Raw genomic sequence first — 26,826 nt, forward strand, 5'->3', positions numbered from 1 at the left:
TCTATATTGTTGCATTTTCTATAGTGATATTGTTGTGATATTTAATTTGTAAAGTCTGCGGCATATGACTATGCATGTATATGATATGAAAGTCTATGTTACAGTTGTACTATATGTGCTTCTATTCTATACTAATTGTATTGTTAGTGCTCGTACCACTGGTAATGAGACTTCTTGAGTACATTTGTACTCACCCTTGGCACAACTAACAAACTTGCAGAGTTCTACAATTGGGATGCGGAGTTTGGGCACTATTATTTGAGTTCGACGACATCAACGAATAGATTAGTGGATTCTGAATGACAACTTGAAACCCAAGGAAGGGATTGTCTGCTTTATATTCTAGCCTCTTAGGCAAATGTGAATTTTGTTTGTACTCGGGCTTTTGTTATCTTAAGTTTGTGTTAATGTAATGTTGGACCAAGTGGTCTCTAATTGTAATGAATTTAGATCTTGTCACTTGTATGCCATATTCATATCTATATTATTGCATTTTCTATAGTGATATTGTTGTGATATTTAATTTGTAAAGTCCGCGGCATATGACTGTGCATGTATATGATATGAAAGTCTATGTTACAGTTGTACTATATGCGCTTCTATTCTATACTAATTGTATTGTTAGTGCTCGTACCACTGGTAATGAGACTTGTTGAGTACATTTGTACTCACCCTTGGCACAATTAACAAACTTGCAGAGTTCTACAATTGGGATGCGGAGTTTGGGCGCTATTATTTGAGTTCGACGACATCGACGAGTAGATTAGTGGATTCTGAATGGCAACCTGGAACCCAAGGAAGGGATTGTCTGTTTTACATTCTAGCCTCTTAGGCAAATGTGGATTTTGTTTGTACTCAGGCTTTTGTTATCTTAAATTTGTGTTAATGTAATGTTGGACCAAGTGGTCTCCAATTGTAATAAATTTAGATCCTGTCATTTGTATGCCATATTCATATCTATATTGTTGCATTTTCTATAGTGATATTGTTGTTATATTTAATTTGTAAAGTCTGCGGCATATGACCGTGCATGTATATGATATGAAAGTCTATGTTATAGTTGTACTATATGCGCTTCTATTCTATACTAGTCAATGTGTACGTGCAATGCACGTTAATTTGGAAGTATATTAAGTGCATGCGGATATTAAGTAGGATATTGTTTGCGTGTTATTATGTGATTAACATTATATTTGGTATGAAATTAACTGCACGCTAAACATGGTGATCGCTCGATATAGAAGCAATCTAGGTCGTTGGATTGACATGATTTGATGGTTAAGATTAATTGGATCTGCCTTTTTGAGTCTTTTTATATTGATATATATACAGATCGAATGGTCTATGTTGAGAATAGTACCGCATATAAGACCTTACACATGATTAGAGAGATCAAAAACAGTATATAGGGATGTGATTCTTGCATTACTCATATTCATAGGAGCTATAATAGGGAGTCATGTTATGGCTAATTTTAATAGTTTTCATTGCCAAACTGTTGTTCAGCCTACAAGAGGTCGTTGAATATTGTTAGACGAAATTGTAATCTCTAAACTTTCAGTAAATGCTACTCCCTCCATTTCTAAATACTTGTCTTTCTAGGCATTTCAACAAGTGACTGCATACGGAGCAAAACGAGTGAATCTACACTCTAAAATATGTCTACATACATCCGTATGTAGTAGTCATTTGAAATGTCTAGAAAGACAAATATTTAGGAACGGAGGGAGTAGAATCTTTTTCCGCAACCCCTTAATGCAAGTCAACATTGGAAATGCTTTATATGCAAAAAAAAATAGAAACTAAAGTTATCACATGTAGCCTTTGGGTTGGGCGTATTGAAGACAGTCGCGGCATGGGAGCCCGCTCACGAGTGCCACATCCGCAGGTTTTTACTGTCGCGTTTTACTGTGTCAAGGGAGGACAGAAACAACGCACCCCTCGCACCTCTGGCTCACGGCCTTCGTTCTCTTCTCTCCGCCGCCGCCGCCAGCCTCACCGGCGCTCGTGCTTCATCTCCCGTCCCGAGCCCTCGACCCCAACACGCCGCCACCTCATCTCCCCATCCCAGCCCCCCTCCCCCTCTATGTGACCTATCTCCTTCCCCTTTCTCTTCTCAATATGGATCCATGGAGGTGGGCAGCAGGGGCGCCATCGACCGCGACGCTAGCCGCTGCCACACAAAGGATCGAGTCCCACGTCCATGTCTTCGTCTCCACGCCACCTCTCTCATCACCATGAATCTGGATTCGTCGAGGTGGCAAGCGGGCGTCGCTCGCACCACTCCCTCCTCCCTCGTCAGTCATCGTCTGGTCCTCTCGATGGGGGAGGAGTAGGGGATCCCGCCGGATGAGAGGCTTGCGGGCACGGTGGCGGGCGTCTCCAGTAGCGGCGGCGACCTGCAGGCCAAGGGCTACGGCGGGGCGCTCGATTTGATCCAGCTTAATGGACTGGTCCCTTCAGGAGAGAGAAGGAAGGAGAGGAGGGAGAAAGAGAGGAACGAGGAGAGGGAGCTGCAGCGGCAGATGGGAGAGCATCACCGACCATCGCATCTCCCCCCCCCCCCCCCCCCCCCCCCCCCCCCCCCTCGCTTCTGGTCAACGCTGCCGCCTCCATCCCCGGCAACATCTTCGTCACACACAGCCGCCTCCTTCCGCACCCCTCTTCGTCGCGCACGGCAACAAATGGAGGTCCTCTCAGGTGAGATCACACAATCCTCCATAACCTTCTCTACAGTCAGTCAGCCACGCAAAAACAGTGAGGAATCTGATGCGTGCGTGCTATTGTTATTTTGGCTGTCTAAAGTATCCCTTGAACTAATCCAGCAACCTGGCATTGCTTGGTATCTAACTAATATCATTCTTATGACAGGGAGTACTAATATTATTCAGTTAGCATGCTTTTCGTGGAAGAGGAATGAGGATGTAAAGGTTAGAAAATGGTAACTGAATGAGTGTTCTCATTTTTCTGCCTCTGACTTGAAGAAATATACTTGTTAATATATAGAAGCTTAGATCTGTAATCAAGCTGTGAAAGAGAGTACTGTAATAGAGACTTCTATAAGCAGAGGTATGTACCTGCATTTACACCTTAAATATCCCTTAATTAGTTCTGTATGGTTCGTCTAATTCATGTTGAAATGGTTTTCTTTAGTCTGTTAATTGTATAGGTAATTAGACGGTGTAGTACTATGGCGGCGGTATACTGATTTGGCGTAATAATTACGGACATGACTTCGTGTGTACAATCTTACAGGTTTATGATATTAAGAATTAGCAGCGTGTTTTTTTGTTTACTGCTGGATTTCCTAACAAACTGTCTCTTCTGTTAATTGATATGTAGACTTGTTGTTTTTCATTCAGTTGAAGAGCTCCCCAGGCTTAACATCTTTCTTGGATAATTGCGTTGCTAAATATGAAGGTATATGATTGGTTTCTCAACTCATGAATCGATAAGCATTTTTTTCACCCTCAATATATTGTCGCTTGCCTGACTTGTCCTACATTTGTGAGGTGTCCGAGGATGTTCAGTTCTTGTATGCGGCGTAAAACTTGAACTACCTACAGATGATTTCGCCAGTTCAACGGAAACTTAGAATAACCAAGGGAACTTTCTCAGTTTTTTTGTTTTTGCTCTTCTCAGATTTTAGGCTGGGGGTATTAACATATATGCCACACCGTAAATTTAGATATTAATGTAAAATTAAAGAGGGATAAATCCTTCTGCCATGTTGACTAATTAGAATTACAAAGAAGAAAAGAAATTATTAAAGAAGAGATATAGTCGATTAGGTTGTTGTGGTGTTTCTTTGATCTTCACTAGACCTCTCATTTTTTATTGGCATGGTGATGATCTGTTTCTTCTGGTGTTTCTCTACTTCAGGATTCGCTCATGTGCCAAAGCCAGCTCGGGGAAGCCTTCCTGGACTCCTGATCAACCAGGACAATCACGACACAGTGAGTAGATTTTGAATCTTTCTTGCTTCGTCGGATCAGATTCGATGTGTATATGGTAGTTATGGACTGCTGACTGCTTAATGTTGTGTTTTCTCTGTGTACTATGGTGCGTGTTGTTTTTAGAGCTTAAGCGAGCGGAACGTCGAAGGAGGATCTTGGGGATGACGGAGGCGTCAACAACAACCTCAAAGGCAAGATATATTGCTTTCATATCTCTGTGTTTCTTACTTTATGCAACTATGTCGGTATTAAGGCCGTATATTCGATGGGAGCAACGAAAACTGAACTTGTTAATGTTTAGAATTTGGACGATCTGTTTGATACGATACGTCTGCACTGGTGATGCCGAACATTGTTCAAGACACTGTGGGTTCAGATGTGAGGAATACAATTTGGCTTGCAGGGTTCAGGCTACTCTCTTGTGCTTGTTTTGCCTTGTGATTACTTGAAACTGCAGCCTGCACATTGAATGGGCACTTTATTTGTTAGGGCGAAAGGCTGAAGCAAAGAAAGCTGCTGCTCTTTGAGCTGTAGTACATTTCATTTGAGAGCCAGATGAGGTCCGTTAAATTAGGATTAAAGTCTGCACAATAATTAAAAACACTGAATAAGCAAGGCCATTCAGAAGAAGTTTGCACTTAACACCGTGCAGCACCATTGCTACTAGCTAAGGTAGATTAGGCCACGACATGTCCAAGCCATGTTGTGCTTGTACCCTCTGCATATCCAGCTGTTTTCTTACAGCTCCGCTAGCATCATAAATTAATTGTGGGATATGATGCACATGAGTAGTCTTCTGTTTATTTTTCACCAGCAAAGTACCACTCTTATTAGTGCATTTGTTTTTGTTTTTTCAAGATATGTACATTTACGAACAGGTTTCAAAATCAAATGAACACAATAGTTTGGTTTGCAACTCCCCACTTAGTTTGCAATCATCTACATCAAATGGCAATGATGAAGTATTCAACGTTTTGTGTTATGTCTAGATGAACTTTGTAGTTAGAAAGGAGTTCTGAAATTGCTAGGGGGCATGTTTGGTTTAATGTAAAGTTGACATACATATATAGACACAAGTTTTCCTGATTCATGTATATATAACCAGACTCGTCCAAAAGATAGCATATGGAAAATGGAGTCAAAATCATGGATTTCTACTTTATACCAGAGCTCTTACCCAACTCGTCCATTTGGATTTTGGTAGATATAGTCAAGTATATTCACTCGCATCATGAAGAAGTTCCTCTTTTGGTTTGGAGGTCCATTTGTTGATATGAATTGCTTCATAATATATCTAACCAGTGAAAGTTTGATGTATACGAATTAACACATACATGTATGTCCTGACCTTTTGTTCTTTTTTTTTCAGGTTCATATATCATCGCACTGATTTATTTTTTCATTAGGTTGTGATGTCAAGATTACATATGTACACCACTTATTCATTAGTTCACTGTAAATTATTTTGGTATATAATTATATCAACAACCAAAAAGCTCAATGGTCCTGAATCCTGGGATATGGGAAGTTTGAAGAGGCCCAACAGGCCCGCCCCAGTGGCTACAATGAACTCATTTCGAATTGTCAAAGATGTGAAAATGCTTTTCTGGACACACTTAAGAATTCATTTTATTTAGTATTCATTTCATGCAGAATGAACTCATGTCATTTAGTATTCAACATGACCATCTTTTTTTCCATGGACACACCTATGAACATGATTGAATTGTGTTTCCATGAAGTGTAATTGTCGGTTTGCAGGGTGTGCTATATCATCGACCTTGTAAGACTGCCACTATCTGTTAATATAGACCTATTACCTTGCTATGCCTGACGACTCAACACTTTCCTACTGCACTTGTATTGACAAGACTGGTGCGCACATGACGGCAAAGAAGCACATGTCCTCATAATAGCAGGTTTATAATAAATTATGGAACAAATCGGGAGGTTAAAGTCAGCAAAGATTTGCATATTCATCTGTAGTCAATCTTTGCATATTCATTTGTAGTCAAATCACTTTGGCTGTATATAAATGTCATCAAAGATTAACCTGGTCCGCTTAACCTGGACCAAAGTACGCACATGAACGCTCAGAAAGCGTGCCAATGGCACGCCCCAACCACTAGTTCATGTCAAGGAGGCAACACTTGAGCAACCATATCAAAAAGGATTTCACATTAAAACCAATGAGTCGATGAAATGACTAACAAGGATGAGACCTGCATCATAGTCAGATAAACTTGTGAAATGTGGCTGTCGCTGTCGACAAACTAGTCCGTTTTATAACTTATAAAATACACACTTGTAACAGGGTGGGTCCTACTCAGATAAATCGAACTCTTTCCTGCTCTTTATTACAACATTTTGCCTCGACTCCGCGTCAAGCGTGTCCAAGTCCCATGCCGTGGCCAAATAGCCATAGAGGACCCATGTCGGTTGGCCCGTCTCATCCACCTTGACAAACATGGGGTTACTGCCCCCAACAAAAGACGGGGTGAGGCCCCGGGCGTGGACCCACTGCGCTCGTCCATGGCCTTCAGTCTCCAAGAGCTCAGCAAGCCGCGCAGCTTCCTTCAGACCAGCCAGGTTGCTTGCGAATGTCACTAGCATGGCTCCATCCTTGCCCACTAGTGGCTTCACACTCACACCGGCGAACCCCATTTCTGGACAACAAATAGATATTCATGGATTAGTGCCTGGGACTCGTAATGAATTTTAAAACAAACTAAATGCAGCAGAGACAATTGAATCGAATGTTAACTGGGTATGAGCAAACTGCTAAGATGCACAATATTTGAAGCAGAGAAAAAGGCTCAACTAACTGAAAGTTGTACTAGGAGAAACTACACTTCAATCCCCCAATCTATTATTCTATTGGTCACGCTCACTTGACCACCAAACAATTTGTGTGTTCGCTTAACCCCCTCATGGAGAATCTGCACAACGCCCTAAAACAGGATTAGTGCGGACGTGGCTGGGTTTGCCTGACTAAATGACATTTAAGCAAGAAAACATCATTGATGCTGTGGTTCTCTACCACCCAACCGACGCTCTCTGTTACTTAACCTGCTTCCATCAAAGAGCACGCATAGATAGAGGGCACACCCCATATTATTAGCCAGGCCAAAATTATATAAGATTCTAAGCTCCATGCTGTAACAACTGCAGTATAACTTGCCAATATTAACACACTTTGTATATACATATTTTAGAACCAACCTCACTATATGGTATATGCACATTTGAGATTAAAACTACAGGGAAACCCACACTAAGGGCTTATTTTGACAGACAGGGTACAATCCAATCCCTTGAATGAGCACTCATGTTACATCAACTTAACTTCCCACCACAAGGGATCGGGCAGGCCTAAACCCCCTATCTATCCAAATAATTCCAAGGTCACACTGACGGGTAACAGACCATGAAACGTTAAGATGCAATCCAACTCTTTGAAACCACACTGCATTAGCCAATATATAAGACAGGCAAATGACTACATTGTTGGAAAGTAAATAAACTTTTTAGCTGACAAAATACTGTCAACCATGTCATGGGCAAATTAGAAATGATAAGCCAGCTGACATAAGGTGTAATAAAACATGGACAAGGGAGCTCGAATAAGTCAGGTAGACCAAAAACATTTTCAGCTGAAGCATAAGGGTAGCAAGCCTACTCTTCACGGAAATTTCCTCAAGGGAGGGTGAAAAACATAAGGGGTGAGAAAACCATCTAATGCAATTTCCAGAGACCAAATGGTGTGATTAATCCTTCCAAGAGAAAAGTTGTATTGGTCATTTAAAAAACGTGCCAGTATAGTTTTCAAAATTTTATAAGTGACCCTCGAAGATTATCTTCTGGCAGGGCTAAGTCTTATCAAGGAAAATGGTTTTATAAAGCTTTCGCTTTGGTCCAAGCAATTGATTTGTCACACTCCTTCAAACAAACACGAAGAGGCTAAACATCACAATCTGCTCATTAACAAAGTAATCAATTTGAACTGCCAAAGTCACAGTGACAGAGCAAGTATTTGATGAGTACCTCTGAGCTTGCCATCCATCTCTTTATTAGTCATGACATCCTTTTGCCCGTCGTTATTTGACTTGTATGTGTTCTCAACTATGATTGTTGGTGGCCATAAAATATGATCTCCTTGATTGGCTTCAGCATCAGCAGTAGATAATGTTTGGTAAGCCTTTCTGTTTACAGGATCTATGGAGTAGTTCCAACCCATAAGAACACATATAGCTTTGTGCAACCCAAGATGATCTGCACGAAGCTCTGGATTCCTCGTATTGTATGAATGATTGAGGAGTGCATGCAAGTCCATCGAGTCCCTGTAACCAAATTATGCATACAGGCATCTTCAAAAATAAATCGCATGACATTGTCTTCAAAAACCATGCATATAACTGTCTAATAAAACATACATAGAAGTATATAATTAGTCAATTTCGTGGGCCAAAAAGTTGCTGACATTTCAAGAACAATACAGGTTGAGAAATGTAAAAACAAAAGAAAACAGAAAGAATGCTGAAACAAGGAAATTAAAGATCGCAAACAAACTCATGTAAAGAAAATGAAGGACAACTGGATAAGTCTTTTGTTTTCAAATATAAGTAAAAAGAAGGAAAAACAAATCATTGCCACGAAATTCAGAGCAGTGTTCAAGAAAGCGTTTTTAAGCGACACTTAAGTACGCTTAAGCGCTGGGTGATGGCAAAATGCTTCGCTTTGGCCCTAAGTGGTAGATTGAGCGCTTTTTTAAAATTTTGGCCAAAATTTGGCTGTTTTTGAACTACTTCTGCTTGGCTGCTTACGCACTAATAGCATATGCCATTTATCTTATTATTAGGGTCTGTTTCGGAACTATTTCCTTCAGATTCTGGCCAAACTCTGGCAACATGATCTCTATTAGACAATGTCTATTTCAACTGAACTGCACTTTAGTTGTTAATTTCCTTGCTGTGTGAACCTCATGTGTATTTGCTATGGTGTGAACTGCACTTTAGATGCTATTTCAATTACCTATGTGCCATGTTTCCTATTTTCCTGTGCATATAATTCAAAAACAGCCAATTTTGAAAACGCTGAAGCGCCCATTGCTCTAAGCTGTGTCCTTCCGCATCGCTTACGCTTTCCGCTTTTTTGAACATTGATTAAGAGTGGAGAAGCATAGGCTGCATAAACTCAGGATGAGCAGCATGAAGCTCTGCATTCTTCGTATTGTATGAACAATTTAGGAGTGCATGCTGTTAGAGTTATATTAGCGATGCCTTTTGGCCTTTTGTATTCTATAGTCTTTTGGTATCCCCTTGTACACGTATATATGTTGGCTTTGGCCTCCTAATAACATCAGTTGCTATTCTTTCCACTTCAACATGGTATCGAGCCTGGTCTAAGGTCCCTTCCGCACGCTGCAACTCATGCTGCAATTGGATTTCTTAATTTTTTTCGATCTGTGGCTGATCGATTGCTCCCCCTGATCGACCTCCAGATCGGTTTCCTTCCTGATCTTTATCCTCTACACACATCCATCGAGCGGTGGCTATCCCCTGCTTCGTTCGGTGCTTGACCTCCACACCTACCGGCCCGTCGTCTCCTCCAACTCCAAGATCGGCCGCCGGCTGCAGTCGTCTCTGTGTCGCCCAGGTCGACCGCGTCTGCTTCCAGGCAGCCGTCGCTAGCGGCCCAGGGATCTTCGTCGCCGGCCGTTGCCTCCTTCCGGCCCACTGTCCCGGGATTCTCTCTGTCGGCCACTCCTGATCCGCGGCCCCGGGATACCCTCCGCCGGCGGCTTCTCCTGGTCCGCCAGCCGCCGCTCGCTGCCGGCTTCTCCTGGTCCGCCAACCGCCGCTGCTCGCCGGCTTCTCCTGGCCTGCCAACCACCGCTGGTTATTCTTCTGGCCTCAAGTTCTCTCGTGTGTGCCAGTTTGGTTTCGATGGTCTGCGATTTGTGGTTCAGTCGTCTCTTTGGCTGCCGCCCATCATATCGCTCTGCCCGCTTCCTCCATCGAGGTGCTCGACTGGGGTGCGTGCGATCTGTTGTTGTGACTACTTCCTGATGCTTCGGTTGACTTGGTATCCTCCTATTAAAAGAAGAGAGAGGAGAAAGGAGCACCATGTCGTCGACGTCATCTGGCTATGTCGCCATCCCGCGTTGCCCACTGATATTTGATGGGGTAACTATGCTGAGTTTGTTGGTTTTATGCGCATTCACATGCGTGGCCTTCGTTTCAGGGGTGTTCTTTCCGGCGAGGTACCTTGTCCTCCACGTCCAGTTGCTCCTATGGCTCCTACCCCACCGCCACCCGCACCGGCTCTTGCCGCAGATGCTTCTGATGCTGATAGGGTTGTTGCCAGGGTTGCTACTGATGACGCGGCTGCTGCTTATGACCAACAGATCTTGGATTATTCAAATGCCCTTTCCATTTATCGTGATGATTTGGCTGCTTACACTGGGTAGTGTGATGATGATGCTCGTGCAGCGGCTGTCCTCACTTCCAGTGTCCTACCTCAGTTTGCTTCTGAGTTTATGGGCCTCAGCACTATCTTTGAGATGTGGGCTCATCTTCACCAGCGCTATCAGCCCTCTGGTGATGCTCTCTATTTGTCTGTGGTTTGTCAGGAGCATGCTCTTCGGCAGGGAGACTCCACTATTGATGAGTTCTACACTCAGAGTCTGCTATCTGGCGCCAGCTTGACTCCCTCTGCACCGCTGTTTGTGGAACTTGCCCGTGTTGCCAGACTGTGAGGTCAGACTTCGAATTTCAGCGAGTGTATGAGTTCTTGTCGCGCCTCCGTGGGGAGTTTGAGCCTCGACGTGCTCAGTTGTTTGCTCGTGGCCGTGTTTCTATTTCTGAGGTGCTTTCTGAGCTGCATGCTGAGGAGACTCGCCTCCGTGGTGCTGGTTTGCTTCGGGTTTCCTCTGTGCTCACTACTCGAGCTGCCGCGCCACCAGTGGTTTCTCGCTCCAGTGCTCCGCCACTACTGCCCACTCCTTCTGGTAGTGAGGGTCGCTCTCGTGAGGGCAGCTCTCGTCCTCGTACTCATTGCGGCTACTGCAACAGGAATGATCACCCCGAGTCTGATTGCTTCAAGAAGTGTGATATGCGTAATAGGGAGTGCAATTCGTCTGCTGGGACTCATGCTTCTTCCTCGACGCCGTCTACGGTCCCTTTTACTGAGCAGGATATTGTGAAGCTTAAGCGTCTACTTGTTGCTTCAGGTTCTTCGACAGGTACTGCAGGCTCTGTGACTGGTGCTTCTAGTGCTGGGCGACCACTGTCAACACAGTCAGATACATCCCCATGGGTTCTGGATTCTGGAGCTTCATTTCATATGTCTTCTGATTCTTCTGTCTTGTCCTCTCTTAGATCTCTCGATTTCCCTATTAATGTTCATACTCCCGATGGTACTCCTCTTCCTGTTACTAGTCGAGGCACTCTTTCCACTTCTTCATTTTATGTTCCAGATGTTTCTCATGTTCCTTGTCTTACCATGAACCTTTTTTCCGCGAGTCAGCTTACTGATTCTGGTTGTCGTGTCATTCTTGATGTTGATTCTTGCACTATCCAGGATCATCACACGAAGGCCCTGGTTGGGGCTGGCCCTCGCTGCCATGATTCTCAGGGCCTTTGGGAGTTAGACTGGCTTCATGTGCCTTCTGCTGCTACCACACTCGCCAATTCATCTGCCTTCGTCGCTTCAACTACCAGCTCCTTCCAGCAGTGGCATCATCGACTTGGTCACCCTTGTGGTTCTCGACTATCATCTTTAGTTCGTCATGGTCTTTTGGGACCTGTCTCAGGAGATGTCTCCTTACAGTGTCAGGGTTGTAGGCTTGGTAAACAGGTCCAGTTACCTTATCCTACTAGTGAGTCGGTGTCTCAACGCCCTTTTGATTTAGTACATTCCGGTGTATGGGGTCCGGCTCCCTTCACTTCCAAAGGGGGTCATCAATACTATATTATTTTTATAGATGATTTCTCTTGCTACACTTGGCTTTACTTTATGTCTTCTCGTAGTGAGGTTCTCTCTATTTATAAGCGTTTTGCTGCCATGATCCACACTCAGTTCTCTACACCTATTCGTGTATTTCGTGCTGATTCTGCGGGCGAATTTATCTCCAAAATGTTGCTTGGTTTTCTTGCCGAGCAAGGTACTATTGCTCAGTTCTCATGTCCTGGTGCTCACGCTCAGAATGGTGTGGCTGAGCACAAACATCGTCACCTTCTTGAGACAGCTCGTGCAATGATGATTGCCGCCTCTCTTCCACCTCATTTTTGGGCTGAGGTTGTCTCCATGGCCACATATCTCATAAACATTCAACCATCATATGCTCTGCAGGGTCATATTCCTCTAGAGCGTCTTTTTGATCGTCCTCCTGATTATTCAGCGCTTCGGTTGTTCGTTGTGTTTGCTATGTTCTCCTTGCGCCCCGAGAACGCACCAAACTAACCGCTCAGTCTGTTAAGTGTGTTTTTCTAGGCTATAGTGATGAGCATAAGGAGTACCGGTGTTGGGATCCAGTCGATCGTCGGATGCGTATTTCTCGGGATGTGACTTTTGATGAGTCTCGTCCATTCTACCCACGACCATCCTCCTCGGCCATTTCAGATGAGGATCTCTTTTCTCACGTTTCCTGATACACGTCCCTCTGTGCCTCGTATTCCTACTCCTCATCCCACTACTGCAGATCCACCGCCACCTCCTCCTACACTTTCGTCTCCTCCCTTGCCGCATGACTCTCCACCTTCATCAACGATGTCTTCCCCATCTCCATCACCTCATGTGGTTCCTTATCGTCCCACCTTCCGTTTTCATTATACCCATCGTCCACGTGTTGTGGATGATTCTACTGATGTGCCATCTACTTCGGGTGCGCCATCTTCATCTTCCCAGCCGACTTATGGTCTTCGGGCTCGACGTTGCCCTCCTCCTGATCACTATTCTCCTAGTCAATATGGTCTTTCGATTGTACTTGAGCCTACCTCTTATCGTGATGTTGTTCATCCTGAATGGCAGTTTGCGATGGCAGAGGAGATTGCCACACTTGAGCGCAACCGCACGTGGGATCTGGTTTCTCTTCCTCCTCGCGTTCGTCCCATCACTTGCAAGTGGGTCTATAAGATTAAGACCCGCTCTAATGGTTCTCTTGAGCGTTATAAAGCTCGTCTTGTGGCTCGTGGCTTTCAACATGAGCATGGTCGTGATTACAACGAGACATTTGCTCCTGTGGCCCATATGACCACTGTCTGCACGCTTCTCGCCGTGGCCTCTGTTCGCCACTGGTCTGCGTCTCAGCTTGATGTTAAGAATGCCTTTCTTAATGGTGAGTTGCGTGAGGAGGTTTATATGCAGCCACCACCTGGGTATTCAGTTCTTGATGGAATGGTGTGTCGTCTTCGTCACTCTCTCTATAGCCTTAAGCAAGCCTCTCGTGCTTGGTTTGAGCATTTTGCCTTTGTGATCACCGCAGCTGGTTTTTCTCCTAGTGATCATGATCCAACGTTATTTGTCCACATTTCTGCTCGTGGCCGCACTCTTCTTCTTCTATATGTTGATGACATGATCATCACTGGCGACGATTCTGAGTACATTGCCTTTGTCAAGGACCGTCTTAATGAGACGTTCCTTATGTCTGATCTTGGTCCTCTTCATTACTTTCTTGAGATTGAGGTTTCCTCCACCTTTGATGGCTTTTTTATTTCCCAGGAAAAGTATATCCAGGATCTTCTTGCTCGTGCGGCTCTTAGTGATGAGCGCACTATTGAGACTCCTATGGAGCTCAATGTTCATCTTCGCGCTTCTGATGGTGAGCCCTTGTCTGATCCGACGCGTTATCGTCATCTTGTTGGGAGTCTTGTCTATCTGTCCGTCACTCGTCCAGATATCTCTTATCCTGTTTATATTCTAAGTTAGTTTGTTTCTGCTCCTACTTCAGTTCACTGTAGTCACCTTCTTTGTGTTTTACGATATCTTCGTGGCACTATCTCTCATCGTCTCTTTTTCTCCCATTCTAGCTCGTTACAGCTCCATGCCTATTCGGGTGCTACGTGGGCTAGTGATCCTACGGATCGCCGTTCACTTTCTGCTTACTGTGTTTTTCTGGGTGGTTCTCTCATTGCCTGGAAGACGAAGACACATACTGCAATTTCCCGTTCGAGCGCAGAGGCTGAGTTACAAGCTATGGCTCTTGCGACGGCAGAGGTGACTTGGTTACAATTGTTACTGGAGGATTTTGGTGTTTCTGTTACTACACCTACCATCCTCTTGTCAGACAATACAGATGCTATCAGTATTGCGCGGGATCCCGTGAAGCATGAGCTCACCAAGCATATTGGTGTTGATGCTTCTTATGTGCGAGCTACTGTGCAGGATCATGTTATTGCTCTTCAATATGTGCCTTCTGAGTTACAGCTAGCAGACTTTTTCATGAAGGCCCAGACTAGAGCGCAACATGGATTTCACCTCTCCAAACTCAGTGTTGTGGATCCACAATGAGTTTGAGGGAGGGGGGGTGTTAGAGTTATATTAACGATGTCTTTTGGCCTTTTGTATTCTAGTCTTTTGGTATCCCCTTGTACACATATATATGTTGGCTTTGGCCTCCTAATAACATCAGTTGCTATTCTTTCCACTTCAACACATGCAAACCTATATAGTCCCTGTAATCAAATTATATCCATACGGGCATCTTTAAAAGGAAATTGCATGAAATTGTCTTAAAAAATCAAGCATATAACTGGCTTATAGGACATGTATATAACTATATAACTGGTCAATTTTGTATGAGCCAAAAGGTTGCTAAAATTTCAAGAACAACATAGGTTGGGAAATGTAAAGAACAAGAGAAAACAGAACGAGTGCTTAAACAAAAAACGGGGATTCTGCCCTTTTAGGAAAATAGTTTTGCTTGCTACTGCAACTCGACATCAAAATTCAGACAACCATAACAACGTTAGAAAATAAAAAACGTAGGCATATGAGCCCAGACCTGAATAAAGAACCACAAAGACGTGTAACAAATTTGTTTCCACAAGTAGAAAACTAAACATTGCAAACAAACTCGTGTGAGAGAAAATTAAGGATAAGCCTTTTGTTTTCAAATATAAAGAAAAAAATGATGAACAAATTGTTGCCAAAAATTTAAGAGTGGGGAAACGTGGGCAGCATAAACTACTTGGTCAAAGTTTCAGGCCAAGTTCTAGGAACCACGAAAGTTAACCAAGAGTGACCAAGGTTCCTTGTTTCTTCATTCATATGGTCCTCTGCATAGATGGGTATCTACTATCTATAGCACTAGATATTATCAAAAGTATATGAGGTACCAACTAGTGGGACTACATTCATAAACAATATTGTACAAAACAATAGACGACGACGAACTTGATGCTACCGCAACAGCGATTAACTTTTCTACATAAGAAGTCAACCCATAATGTAACTCATGGAGGAGAAAAAATATGATAGCAAGTCATGTATCCGCAAAGTAAGCAAATCGCCAAATGGCAAAATGGCCCTTGCCATGATTAAATCTGAGAAAAGTTTGAGAACTAAACCATACCTCAACCAAACCTGCTCGAATAAACGTGGCAACCCAAACCAAATTAAACTCAAGTGTATATTTATGTCAGCCCAACCAAAACCAAATCAACTTGACTTTCCACCCAAATCGAACTAAAACTGAGTGCTTACCCGTGGTTGAAGCCAGTTCCTGAAATGGTTTGAAAACCATTCGAGTAGTAAGAATAACCATCGTCCTATGGCAGACCCAGCCTCTGCTTCAACTCCCTGATCGCTCGCCCAACGTGGCCCGCTCGACTCGTACCGGGTCCCCTACACCTGCTCGCCGCGAGGTCCGGGTGGCTCAGCAGCGTCTTTGTGCCCTGCGTGCTCGCCGTGTCCTACGGCGGGTCTGGCCGGTTCCTGGATGCCTGCAGGCTGTTCGACGAAAGCTCCATCAGGAATGGCGTCTTCGCGAACGCCGTTCTTGCTGCCTACATGGGGGAAGTGGACTCCGGCTCTGGAGTTTGCGAGGTGGTTTCGGGAGTTTGGGCTGCCGGCTGTGGTGAGGGCCTGCGGAGAGACGACGAATGCTGATCTGGGCGGCGGGCGGCTGCGGAGGCCAGTCTGACGAGCGGGGCGACGACAGCGACTGCCGAGGCGGGGTCGAGGAGCCACACGTGAGCGGCGCTTGACGTGGAGGCCAGTCCGGCAAGCCGCGCGTGGCGGCCACAGAGGCAGGTCCAGAGAGCTGCGCACGAGCGGCGCTCGACGGCAGCGGCCACAGAGGCAGGTCCAGAGAGCCGCACGTGAGCGACGCTCGACGGTAGTGGCCGGGAGGTCAGTCCGGCAAGCTGTGCGCGATACCTGCGAAGGTGGGGCCAGGGAGCTACTCCGGCGCCGATGCGCAAAGGCGAGCTGCAGCCATTGAAGTCCGATGGGCTGAGAAGAATGGGCTAGAGAATTACGAACGGAACCAACGTCAACAACCGGGCATGAACTACGGGTCTAAACTTTTTGGAGCTGGACCTGTTCAGGCCTATAACTGACCATACCCAACCATTTGCTATAAGAAACCAAACTGAACCAAACTCTTTCAGAGTCAACCTATTAACACCTGAACCAAACAAACCCGTCAGCAGAAACCAAATCGATACACCCGGTTAATCCAAAACTATTCTCAGATTTAGCCATGATGTCTAATTTACCCAGAGGCATGCCCTGCATAAACTATTTGGTGGAGCTTCATGCTTTATAGCTCCAAAAACATAAATAAACAGAACTGTTTTGAGCTGTGGATAGCTAACACTAACGCTAAACTAAAACAGTTTCATACAAGGAATGTTAGACAACTATAGAACTACCAATGCTCGATAAGATGCAAGCTGGAGTGGCACATCACGACAACTCAGGGATACAGAGGGTGACGCCTAGCACCTAGGCCTTTTTTAATGCTACAGGATTGCCTTCTAGAACAGTTCTGGGTTAATAGAGAACATGAGGCATCAATCAGAAGATTTCCTCTGTCAGCTAAAGAACAAATTGCATTCACCCGCGAAAAAAAATGAACAAATTGCATTGATAGCTACAGATATCCTAGAACTAGCGGTAGCAAAATACTAACAAATAAAGCTGTATCCACTGCAATCGCTTGCAGAAATTTGATCTATACTAAACTGCTAATTATGCTCAGTTGGTAGAGTATGTGCAAAATAAATCAACAGGCAAAGATTTTGCATTGAAGAACAAACCTATTACAGACAACGCATCTCAGCTGGGAAATCTGTCCATTGGCCCGGTAATTCTTCTTCACCTCCGTGTTTTCGTTGATCACCCTCACCATCTTAAGAAAGGAGCTCTCGAGTGTTTTCGCATCCAGCTCTGACGTCTCGACCTTGACCTGCTTTGCAGTACGCCTCTCCTCTGGTTTCTGATGTTGTTGGTGTTGGCGGCCCGAGGACTCAACGGGGGGGCCACCATTGCTCTGACCCTCCCGCTTGCGCTTCTGGGGCGGCCAGGGAGGAGGTACGGCGTGCATCAGTGGCGGAATCCACCTGTTAAGGCCAGGCCCCGGGCCGGGCGGGCCTAAGTGGGGCGCAGGGAATATCGGCGGCTGGCGGAGTTGCGGTGGAGGCTCTAGGGGCAACGCAAAGTAGGTGCGAACCGTGCCGTCGGAGAGCGCGACGGTGCGGCGGTCGAGGCACTCGAGACCATACTGCGGCGGGGGTGGAATGGATGCCATGGCGGCCTCCACCGCCGCGACGGTGAGCAGCGGGCGCGGCGGGGGCAGGGGCTGTAGGTGGGCGACGTGCGGGGACGGGAGGAGCGGGGGTGGGTTGGGCGCGCCGTTGGGATTTGGATTAGGGTGCGAGGGGGTTGAGTGCGCGGCGTCGGCCGCGGTGGGGAGGATGCGCTTGGGGTTGGGATCGGCGGCGGCGGAGGAGGAGGACGATGCCGCCTTGGTCGACGGCTGCGTCGAAGTCGCCGCCGATGGCAGCGGAGGAGGATTGGGCTTGGCGGCGGCTTTCATGGCGGAGGATTTTGTTCTGGCTAGGGTATCGGCCGGGATGGGATTGGATTGGATTTGCAGGAGAAAGTGGGGATCGGACAGAGAGGAGGAAACCGAATCTCTTTTCTTTTCAGAAAGTTTAACAAACTAAGGACCCGGTGCCCGAGCGAATCAACCTATGGTTGAGTTGGTTAGGTGGACAGTAATATTCTCAACTCATCAGGATTCATACTCATGCTTAAAAAAAAATGACCCGTTGTCCCAAATAATGCAAAGACCCGTTAAATTCATGTACACATGGAAAGGAAAATCATTATTAGTTTTTCTTTTTTGACAGAACTTCTTCTCTTTTATTCACTTAGCAAAATAGAGGCATCGTTTACAAGTAGTATATTTGGTGATGAATCCATCCAGATAAAAGGAGGAGAAAACTTGATTATCCTAACAAATTCATGAACTATTTTATTTCTCACTATTATAATGATCAGAGCTACTTTATTACTCTCTCTATTATAATGATTATAAATTACATGATTAAAATCTATCAGCATGAAATAGCAATCATCAATAATCGCACTTGCCATTAAAGAGGAGTTGTCTTCTCTCCCAAATCATTATTTGGTTGATTTAGTTGTGGGCAAGCAAATATGGTAACAAATTTTAGCCCTTTAATAAAAAACGGTGGCTTGTTGTTTACAATGAGATATACACATACATTTAAATTTGGCATCACAGTTGCATTGAAAACCATGCTATGCTGAAAATATGTGTATTTTTAGTAAGCTTTGTTGAGCAAGCACGCACATTAAGAATTTAGATCCCTATGTATACAAATTTCACAAAAAGTTTTAGCTTTTCATTTCCTTTTCATCTCCTATTCATGCCTCTTGACCGACAATTTTCTAATCGTCATATTTAGTTTTTCATTCAATGATAAATTTGTAGTGGGTATTCGCCCGTATCGTTAGCAAGTTTAAGGGAAAGAAAGCAGCGTAACTGGATTGTTGCTTGTTCAATTTCAAATTAGCATTTTTGAACTTTATGGTAATTATAGCTTGCATATTGTTTCCAAAAGCAAGGCTAAGAATGAAGTACACAATATATTGTAACTGAGAAAGTAGGAAAATTAAATCATATACTCTTAAACATATTGCAGAAATAGAAGCGTGAAACACACTTCATTTAGATTTGAACATAAGTGAATATTCATTTCTTTTGATCCTACTATTTGTCTAGAGGGAGCATGGATAAGAAAAGATAAATATTTAGAAAATGTATACAATTTCACATATATTTTCTAAAATCCCATGGAATGGTGCTGGTGGACTTGTCCATTAGGACAGTGTGTTATTGTATTCCAGGGAGTATGAAATTCATTAAAAAAGAAAACCTGGGACATAGATGGGGATTGTATTTAAGGCAAAGCAAGTATTTAACTAATCAAGAAAGAAGTTTGCATATTTCATTTCCCTGGAGTAAACATGGCGATGGCACAACTGAAAAATTAACAGCTCCACGTGATTTGAGTACAGTCTAAACAGAACCTTCATATGTGTACATAGGTAGCCATATGGAGCATAATCATATGTAAAAAGGCAATCCTTGGAACACTTTGTTCCGAAAAAGCAAGTCAGACAGCTAGTAGTTTGGATAAAACCTTTAAAAATAGTATAAGACAACTTCCAACGATTTGAAATGTACACAGTAAGAGGTTCGCCAGGAAATGAGAAGGGACAGCAAAATATACTCCCTCTGCAAACTAATACTAAGTTATAGAAGAAGCACCTGAAATACAATAGTGGCAGTGTAGCGCCCAATATGTGACTCTATCTCAATCACGTGATGAACTCATGATTGGGGCACAACCGCATTTCGAGTGCATCGTAAGGTGGATATTATTACAACATACCATGTACTGAATAGATGAGAATACAAGATAAAGGTTTACACTCGCCACAAGCTACAACATGAATACAACAGTTCATCAATACATATCAATCATCATACAGAAGAGCAGGATCCGACTACGGATGAAATCAAACGAAAAAGAAAAATGACATCCACCCTGCTAATCCCAGGCTCCCGACCTGGAACCTATCCCTTGATCGAAGAAGAAGCATAATAAGAATTCCAAAACAAGCATGCATCATTCTCGTGTCAGATGATCGCATTACCTATACCTGCACCTGTTGTTGTAGTAATCTGTGAGCCACGAGGACTCAACAATCCCATTACCACGGGTATCAAGTCTAGCAAAGCTTAATGGGTATGAATTGGATAAGTGATGAGGTTGCAGGAAACACTAAGCATTGTATGGTGACTAACTTACGAGTACAAGAGTAAGATGAGAAGCTACGCATAACGGTCACAAAATAGTAATGATCAAGAAGTGATGTTGAACTACTTACGAGTCAAACATAACCTCATTGTGTTCTCTTCTCGAACTCACTCGAAAAGAGACAGTCACGGTTACGCACGCGGTTGGTGTATTTTATTTCGAATCTGGTGTCAAGTTCTCTACAATCGGATATTAAAAATTTCCATCTGCCACATAACCGCGGGCACGGCATCTGGAAAGATTAAACCCCGCAGGGGTGTCCCAATTTAGTCCATCACAAACTCTCACGATAAACGGAGAAAAATCCTCCTTCCGGAACAACCCGGTCAAGCTCGGAATCCCGGTTCACAAGACATTTCGACAATGGTAAAACAAATCCAGCAAGACCTCCCGACATGCCGACACCTTGATAGTAGCCACGCGTATCTCATCTCAGGCCACGATTGGATGAACACTACGTACGACAGCCAAAAACCCGAGTTGCCCCAGGTGGCGTCGCAAGTGGCTCTAGTTTGGACCAACACTCATGAGGAGCACTGGACCGGTGGTGTTAATTAATTATCCTCAGGGCCCGGGAAGTCCTTATGCAAGTTTTAGTTGTTATTAGCCAAATGGTAAAACCAATGTTGGGCCTTGCTGGAAGAGTTTTATTCAAAACGAACTATCAAGAGGGGCCCATAAACCCCGACCGTGTTAGAAACGCAAAATCAAGGAACATAACTGTTGGGGAACGTAGTAATATCAAAATTTTCCTACGCAGATGCAAGATCATGGTGATGCATAGCAACGAGAGAGGAGAGTGTTGTCTACGTACCCTCATAGACCGAAAGCGGAAGCGTTAGCACAACGCGGTTGATGTAGTCGTACGTCTTCACGGCCCGACCGATCAAGCACCAAAACTACGGCACCTCCGAGCTCTAGCACACGTTCAGCTCGATGACGATCCCCGGACTCCGATCCAGCAAAATGTCGGAGAAGAGTTCCGTCAGCACGACGGCGTGGTGACGATCTTGATGTTCTACTGTCGCAGGGCTTCGCCTAATCACCGCTACAATATTATCGAGGATTATGGTGGAAGGGGGCACCGCACACGGCTAAGAGATCAATGATCAATTGTTGTGTCTTTGGTGATGAGGACATTAATACCATTGTTACACCCACAGCCCCTACTGTTACATATACTGGACCAATTACTAGAGCTCGCGCACGCCAATTAAATTACTAGGTACTTTCGTTTCTTGGTAATGATTCTAATGTTCATGAGATTATGATGCTGCCTAAATTGGATACATTTGTTTTGCTTACAAATGAAGGGCCTAGCTTGGAGAAGGATGAACATTGGAGCAAGAACACACATGGAGTTGATGGCATGCGCAAGGGGATCAAGAACGGAGTTACAAGTGATGATTTCAGGACTTTGAAGCCGCCATAAGGAGTGCATGAAGTCTTGGACGAAATATACAAGATGCCACTTCATAATATTCGTCCATAGGCTATTCTAGGTGCCGCGTCACCTTATTAATGGGCCAGGCCCATGTAATTTTGAAATACTTAAGTATAGGCTATTTTTAGAGTCCGTATGTGTGGGGAAACAAGAGTTAGGGTTGGTTTCGGACCCCACCCTCAAGGGCCACGAAATTTCCCCCTCTTCCTCCATATATACAGCCCTTAGGGCATCGTTTAGACTTTGGGTTTTGTTTAGATTAAAAGTTCGCCATAGCTGCAACTTCGCGTACTTCGTTTGTGTCCAACGACCAGACCAAGACGTCACAGAACCCCACCTTGATCAATAAAGCTTTCATCTTATATTCGCAATATCCCGATTGCAATCTCAGTTTCTTGCTTGTTCTTCGTTTGTTCGCAGGAAACAGACCCTCGTGGTCAGGTTGATCGTGCTCCGGCGTGGTCAATAACCCTCGGAAGTTGGTTTAGCGATTGCTAAGGCGCGACGTCTAGCACGTTCGTAGTCAGATCGTCAAGGTCGACTCCCACAGAAAACGATAGCCACCATCTCATCAAAACATCGGGACACCTTAGCCTCTATCAAGTGGTATCAGATTTCCAGGTTGCTCAGTGAGATTTTACAGTTTTTCGTAGATTAGATCGAGTCTGTTCTTCATACCTACAGTCCACGAAAAAGCCACAAAAAAAATTAGGGTTAGTTCATCATATCCGAACCAATCTGAGCCTTTGCATAATCTTTTTAGGGTTTTTGCTTTGTTGAATTTGCGGTTGCATCGTCGTGTCAAGTTGCTGGTCTTAGAGTCTAGTCTTTTAGAGTTTCGAGTTCTGGTCATAAGTTGTCACGCCGCCGCCGCACCATCATCATCGTCCATCTACCACTTTTGCTTATCCGCCACCGCTCTGAATCCATATCCATATACCACCACCAATCCGTATCCATATACCACCACTAATCTCTATCCATATACCACCACCGCTACCATATACCACCACCGCTGCCATATACCACAACCATATATCCACCACCAATCCGAGTTCTTCTCATATTAGGTTTGTTCTTGAGATCAATCTAAATTCCGAGTCGTGTTTCCTTGCCTGTGTAGGTCTCGGAAAAAAGGAGTCTGGAGACCCTCGGGCAGTTTTTAGGCCAAAATTTTCACGGGCAAATTTTTTTTCCCTATCCTATTTTTAGGCCTTTCTGAGTCTTTTGAGCCACGTGCCATCATAGTGATTTTTTGTCGCACTTTTTCGTCGTCGCTGCCCTGATTTCCGAAAAAAAAGTGAAAAAAATTTCGTGCCCATCCTATCAGTTTGATGAGGGAAGAGTTTTGAGACACTCGCCATTATAGTGATTTTCCGCAAAAAAAAGAGGAGCGCAAAAAAAGGAGCGCAAAAAAAAGAGCAAAAAAAAGAGAGTTCCAGAGTGTGCTTTTCCCTTATTTACGTGCAGCGTCGTGATTTTGTTAGTGTTCTAGGCTCACGTCTCTAGCACGGTCTAGCCTAGGACCAGCACAGTACCGTCGTTGAGCGTTTATTCAACTTTGCATCTCTGAATTGATTATTGCTGACCTTTTTTTGCTACCATACTATAAGCCTTCCCAGCTCCACATACATCTACGTCGTGCGTTTGACTCTCCCTGGCAATCGCTCTATCCAAGCTTTTGAGAGTTTTGACTACAACGGTTGCCGATCACCGCCTGCTGCTGGGTAAGAACTGGTAAGAATTTGAGATTTGCTTGACGGATTTGTGACACCCGCCACCACCACCACTTGTTAGTAGTCTGTATGTAACACCCCGGATGTAACTTTCCCAATTTGTACTCCAACTCTTGTCGTTTCCGGCGTTAAGTTATATTTATTTCTCGGGTTCGGGTCTTTGTCTCCGTGTGTTGTTTTCGTTTTCATGCATCTCATATCATGTCATCATGTGCATTGCATTTGCATACGTGTTCATCTCATGCATTCGAGCATTTTCCCCGTTGTCCGTTTTGCATTCCGGCGCTTCGTTCTCCTCCGGTGGCCATTTCTAGCTTTCTTTCGTGTGTGGGGATTAAACATTTCCGGATTGAACCGAGACTTGCCATGCGGCCTTGGTTTACTACCGGTAGACCGCCTGTCAAGTTTCGTATCATTTGGACTTCGTTTGATACTCCAACGGTTAACCGAGGGACCAAAAAGGCCTCGTGTGTGTTGCAGCCCAACACCCCTCATTTTTGGCCCAAAACCCACCAAACTCTGCTCCATGTCCTAGAGCGTTCGATCACGATCGCGTGGCCGAAAACCGCACCTCATTTGGACTCTCCTAGCTCCACTTATGCCTATAAATAGACCCCTCCATTTTCGGATCTCTCCCTCTCCCCGAAACCCTAGTCTAAAAAAAGCAGATCCCCGCACCGACGGACGTGTCCGCCCCCGGCCGGACAACGTCCGCCGCCTCCGCCCGCACCAACCGTCAGCCGCCACGTGTCCCTCGCGGGACCGCTTCGCCGCCGCCGCCGCGAGGCCCGCCGAGCCCAACGCGGGCCCCCGCGGCCCAGTCCTCCGCCCCGCCGCCGTCTGCCCAGCCGCCGCCCTCCTCTTCGCGTCCGGCCGCCGCAGGAGCCCGGAGCCGCCGCGCGCGCCCGCTGCCTGCGCCGCCTCGCCGCCCGCGCCCGGCCGCCCCTCGCCGCCGGCGCCGTCCCGTCCAAGCCGCCGCCGTCCTCGGGAGCCGCGCCAAGGCCGGCCTCGCCCCGGCCCTCTCCTTCCTCTCCGGCCACGAAGATCTCCGGCGAGCTACAGTTAAACCGGCGATCCTCGTAATCCGTGCCAGATCCAGATCTGGGTCACCTCGGTTGACTTTTATCTCCTAACCCTAATTTTTCGAGCATACTTTGACCTGCCGTAACTTTGCATCCGTAGCTCCGATTTGGGCATATTATATATCGAAATGTTCGACTCGTCGAGTACATCATTTCATTCCATTGCATCATTTTCATTTGAGCTCATCTTGATGCCCAAAATGCTGTTAGAAGGAGGCTTCGTGAGTTAATTGTCAGATCTGCTAGTTCATCTTAGACTTTTGTCATTTTTGCCATGATTAATGTGTGCATGCTATGCCTGTGAGTCCTTCATATGTATTGTTAAGCATTTTGTCTTATTTTCAGAAGTGCAACCCATGCATTTTTAGGATGTGTGTGGTGACTTGTGCAGGCTCGCAAAGAGAGGCACCCGGGAAATCTGTTTTCAGAGACTTAGTTGTTTTCACTAAGTCTGGGATTATTTAGTTCATGAGGTCATATGTTCAGCTTGTTTCCTAGTGATCCGTGCCTCTTTTGAGGATGATCAGTAAAGGAGTTTTGTTAACCATGTTATGCTCTATCCATCCATGTCTTTGTTTGCAATTATGGTGCAACCTAGCTTGAGTCAATCGAGCTCTACTTTTGCTTTGTGGTGAATCTGGGCAGATCGTCAACTCGTTTGCGATTTTGCCGATGTTATTGTAGTTGATCCGTGCATGCTATGCCATTGTTATTGACATGTCTAGCTAGAATTTTATGCCTTCTTAGTGGATGTATGCTTTTCTTGCCATGACTTGCACCGTGGTGAGTGCATCGAGCTCGTTTACATGCCTTCGTGAGTTATATTTCAGCATGTCTCAGTTTTCACTAAGTCTGAAAACTGATTGTGTTTTAGCTATGTTCGTGTGCCTGTTAATATATTTTGTGAACCCTTTTGGCCCCAGGTCACTTTGGGTCTTTTGTTAAGCTTGTTGAGTAGCTCCATGACATGTTCTTACTTGTCTTAATCAGGTCATGTATCATGTTGTTTTGCTGCTCCGAAAAGGGCTTCGTGATCTGAAATTTCAGACAAGTGTTAATTTCACTAAGTCTGGAATTTGTTTTGCATTTGCATTTTTTCCATGCTTGTTTGAACCCCATAATGGATGAATTGGCCGTGGCTCAGTGCTAGTATTTTGTTAAGCATCTTGTGTACATCCCTGCCATGTCTTTTGTTGTCATGTTTGATGGCTGTAGCATGTTCATTTCGTTGCGTTTAGATGCCTACTTGCTGTAAATCGCAGACCGGTGTCGTTTTTGAAACGCTTGCCATTTCCAAACCGTAACTCCGATTCCGGCGTTCTTTATATCGTTTTCAAGCGATTTCATCTCATATTTCCAGTGGCACCCTTGGAATTCCAAGTTGAGGCCAGGTTCATGCGTTTCCTGTCATATCTTGCTTTTTGCATCCCGCATCGCATCCCGCATAGCATATCGTCATTTCATCTTATTGCTTGGTCTTGCACGTGGTTGATTGTATCCTTGTTGCTTGTTTGTCTTGTTGGGTAGAGCCGGGAGACGAGTTCGCTACGGAGGATCCCGTTGAGTTTGCTTGTGAGGATCCAGTCAACTCTGACAACTGTGCAGGCAAGATGATCATACCCTCGAAATCACTACTATCTTTGCTATGCTAGTTTGCTCGCTCTTGCTATGCCAATGCTATGATGCCTACCTTTTGCTTGTCAGCCTCCCAATTGCCATGTCAAACCTCTAACCCACCATGTCCTAGCAAACCGTTGATTGGCTATGTTACCGCTTTGCTCAGCCTCTCTTATAGCGTTGCTAGTTGCAGGTGAAGATTGGAGGCCGTCCCTTGTTGGGACATTTATTTGCTTGTTGGGATATCATTATATGGCTATGTTATCTTAATGCATCTATATACTTGGTAAAGGGTGGAAGGCTCGGCCTCTCGCCTAGTGTTTTGTTCCACTCTTACCGCCCTAGTTTCCGTCATATCGGTGTTATGTTCCCGGATTTTGCGTTCCTTACGCGGTTGGGTTATAATGGGAACCCCTTGATAGTTCGCCTTGATTAAAACTTTTCTAGCAATGCCCAACATTGGTTTTACCATTTGCCACCTAGCCTTTTCTTTCCCTTGGGTTCTGCAGACTCAAGGGTCATCTTTTTAACCCTCCCCCGGGCCAGTGCTCCTCTGAGTGTTGGTCCAAACCGTCAGCCGCCGGTGGCTACCAGGGGCAACTCTGGGCTGGCCTACCGGAAGTTTGGACAATC

The 26,826-nt window shown here is 45.0% G+C and overlaps 1 protein-coding gene and 1 long non-coding RNA gene across 8 annotated transcripts; one reads left to right on the forward strand and one right to left on the reverse strand.

Moving 5' to 3' along the window:
* Positions 1 to 1,850: 1,850 nt before the first annotated feature.
* LOC147975454 (uncharacterized) lies at positions 1,851 to 5,783 on the forward strand. 7 transcript variants are annotated; one of them, XR_015600801.1, is made up of 7 exons: positions 1,852 to 2,700; positions 2,872 to 3,069; positions 3,154 to 3,255; positions 3,343 to 3,420; positions 3,883 to 3,956; positions 4,080 to 4,147; positions 5,326 to 5,783. It is a non-coding gene; the product is annotated as an uncharacterized LOC147975454 (long non-coding RNA). The 7 variants fall into 7 exon arrangements; XR_015600799.1 differs by having other exon boundaries at positions 1,853 to 2,700; positions 3,363 to 3,420; XR_015600800.1 differs by having other exon boundaries at positions 1,851 to 2,700; positions 2,872 to 2,930; positions 3,007 to 3,420.
* A 334-nt stretch (positions 5,784 to 6,117) lies between these two features.
* Positions 6,118 to 18,091, reverse strand: LOC125551660 (uncharacterized). Its single transcript, XM_048714936.2, has 3 exons — positions 17,219 to 18,091; positions 8,001 to 8,296; positions 6,118 to 6,622 (listed from the first exon to the last, which is right to left on the reverse strand). The coding sequence occupies exons 1-3, from the start codon at positions 17,995 to 17,997 to the stop codon at positions 6,279 to 6,281; spliced, it is 1,419 nt and encodes a 472-aa protein (XP_048570893.2). The 5' UTR covers positions 17,998 to 18,091; the 3' UTR covers positions 6,118 to 6,278.
* Between the last annotated feature and the right edge of the window lie 8,735 nt (positions 18,092 to 26,826).

Source organism: Triticum urartu, chromosome 4A (genome assembly GCF_056163025.1).
Source record: "Triticum urartu cultivar PI428250 chromosome 4A, HENAU_Tu73, whole genome shotgun sequence".
In the NCBI taxonomy this organism is placed as follows: domain Eukaryota; kingdom Viridiplantae; phylum Streptophyta; class Magnoliopsida; order Poales; family Poaceae; genus Triticum; species Triticum urartu.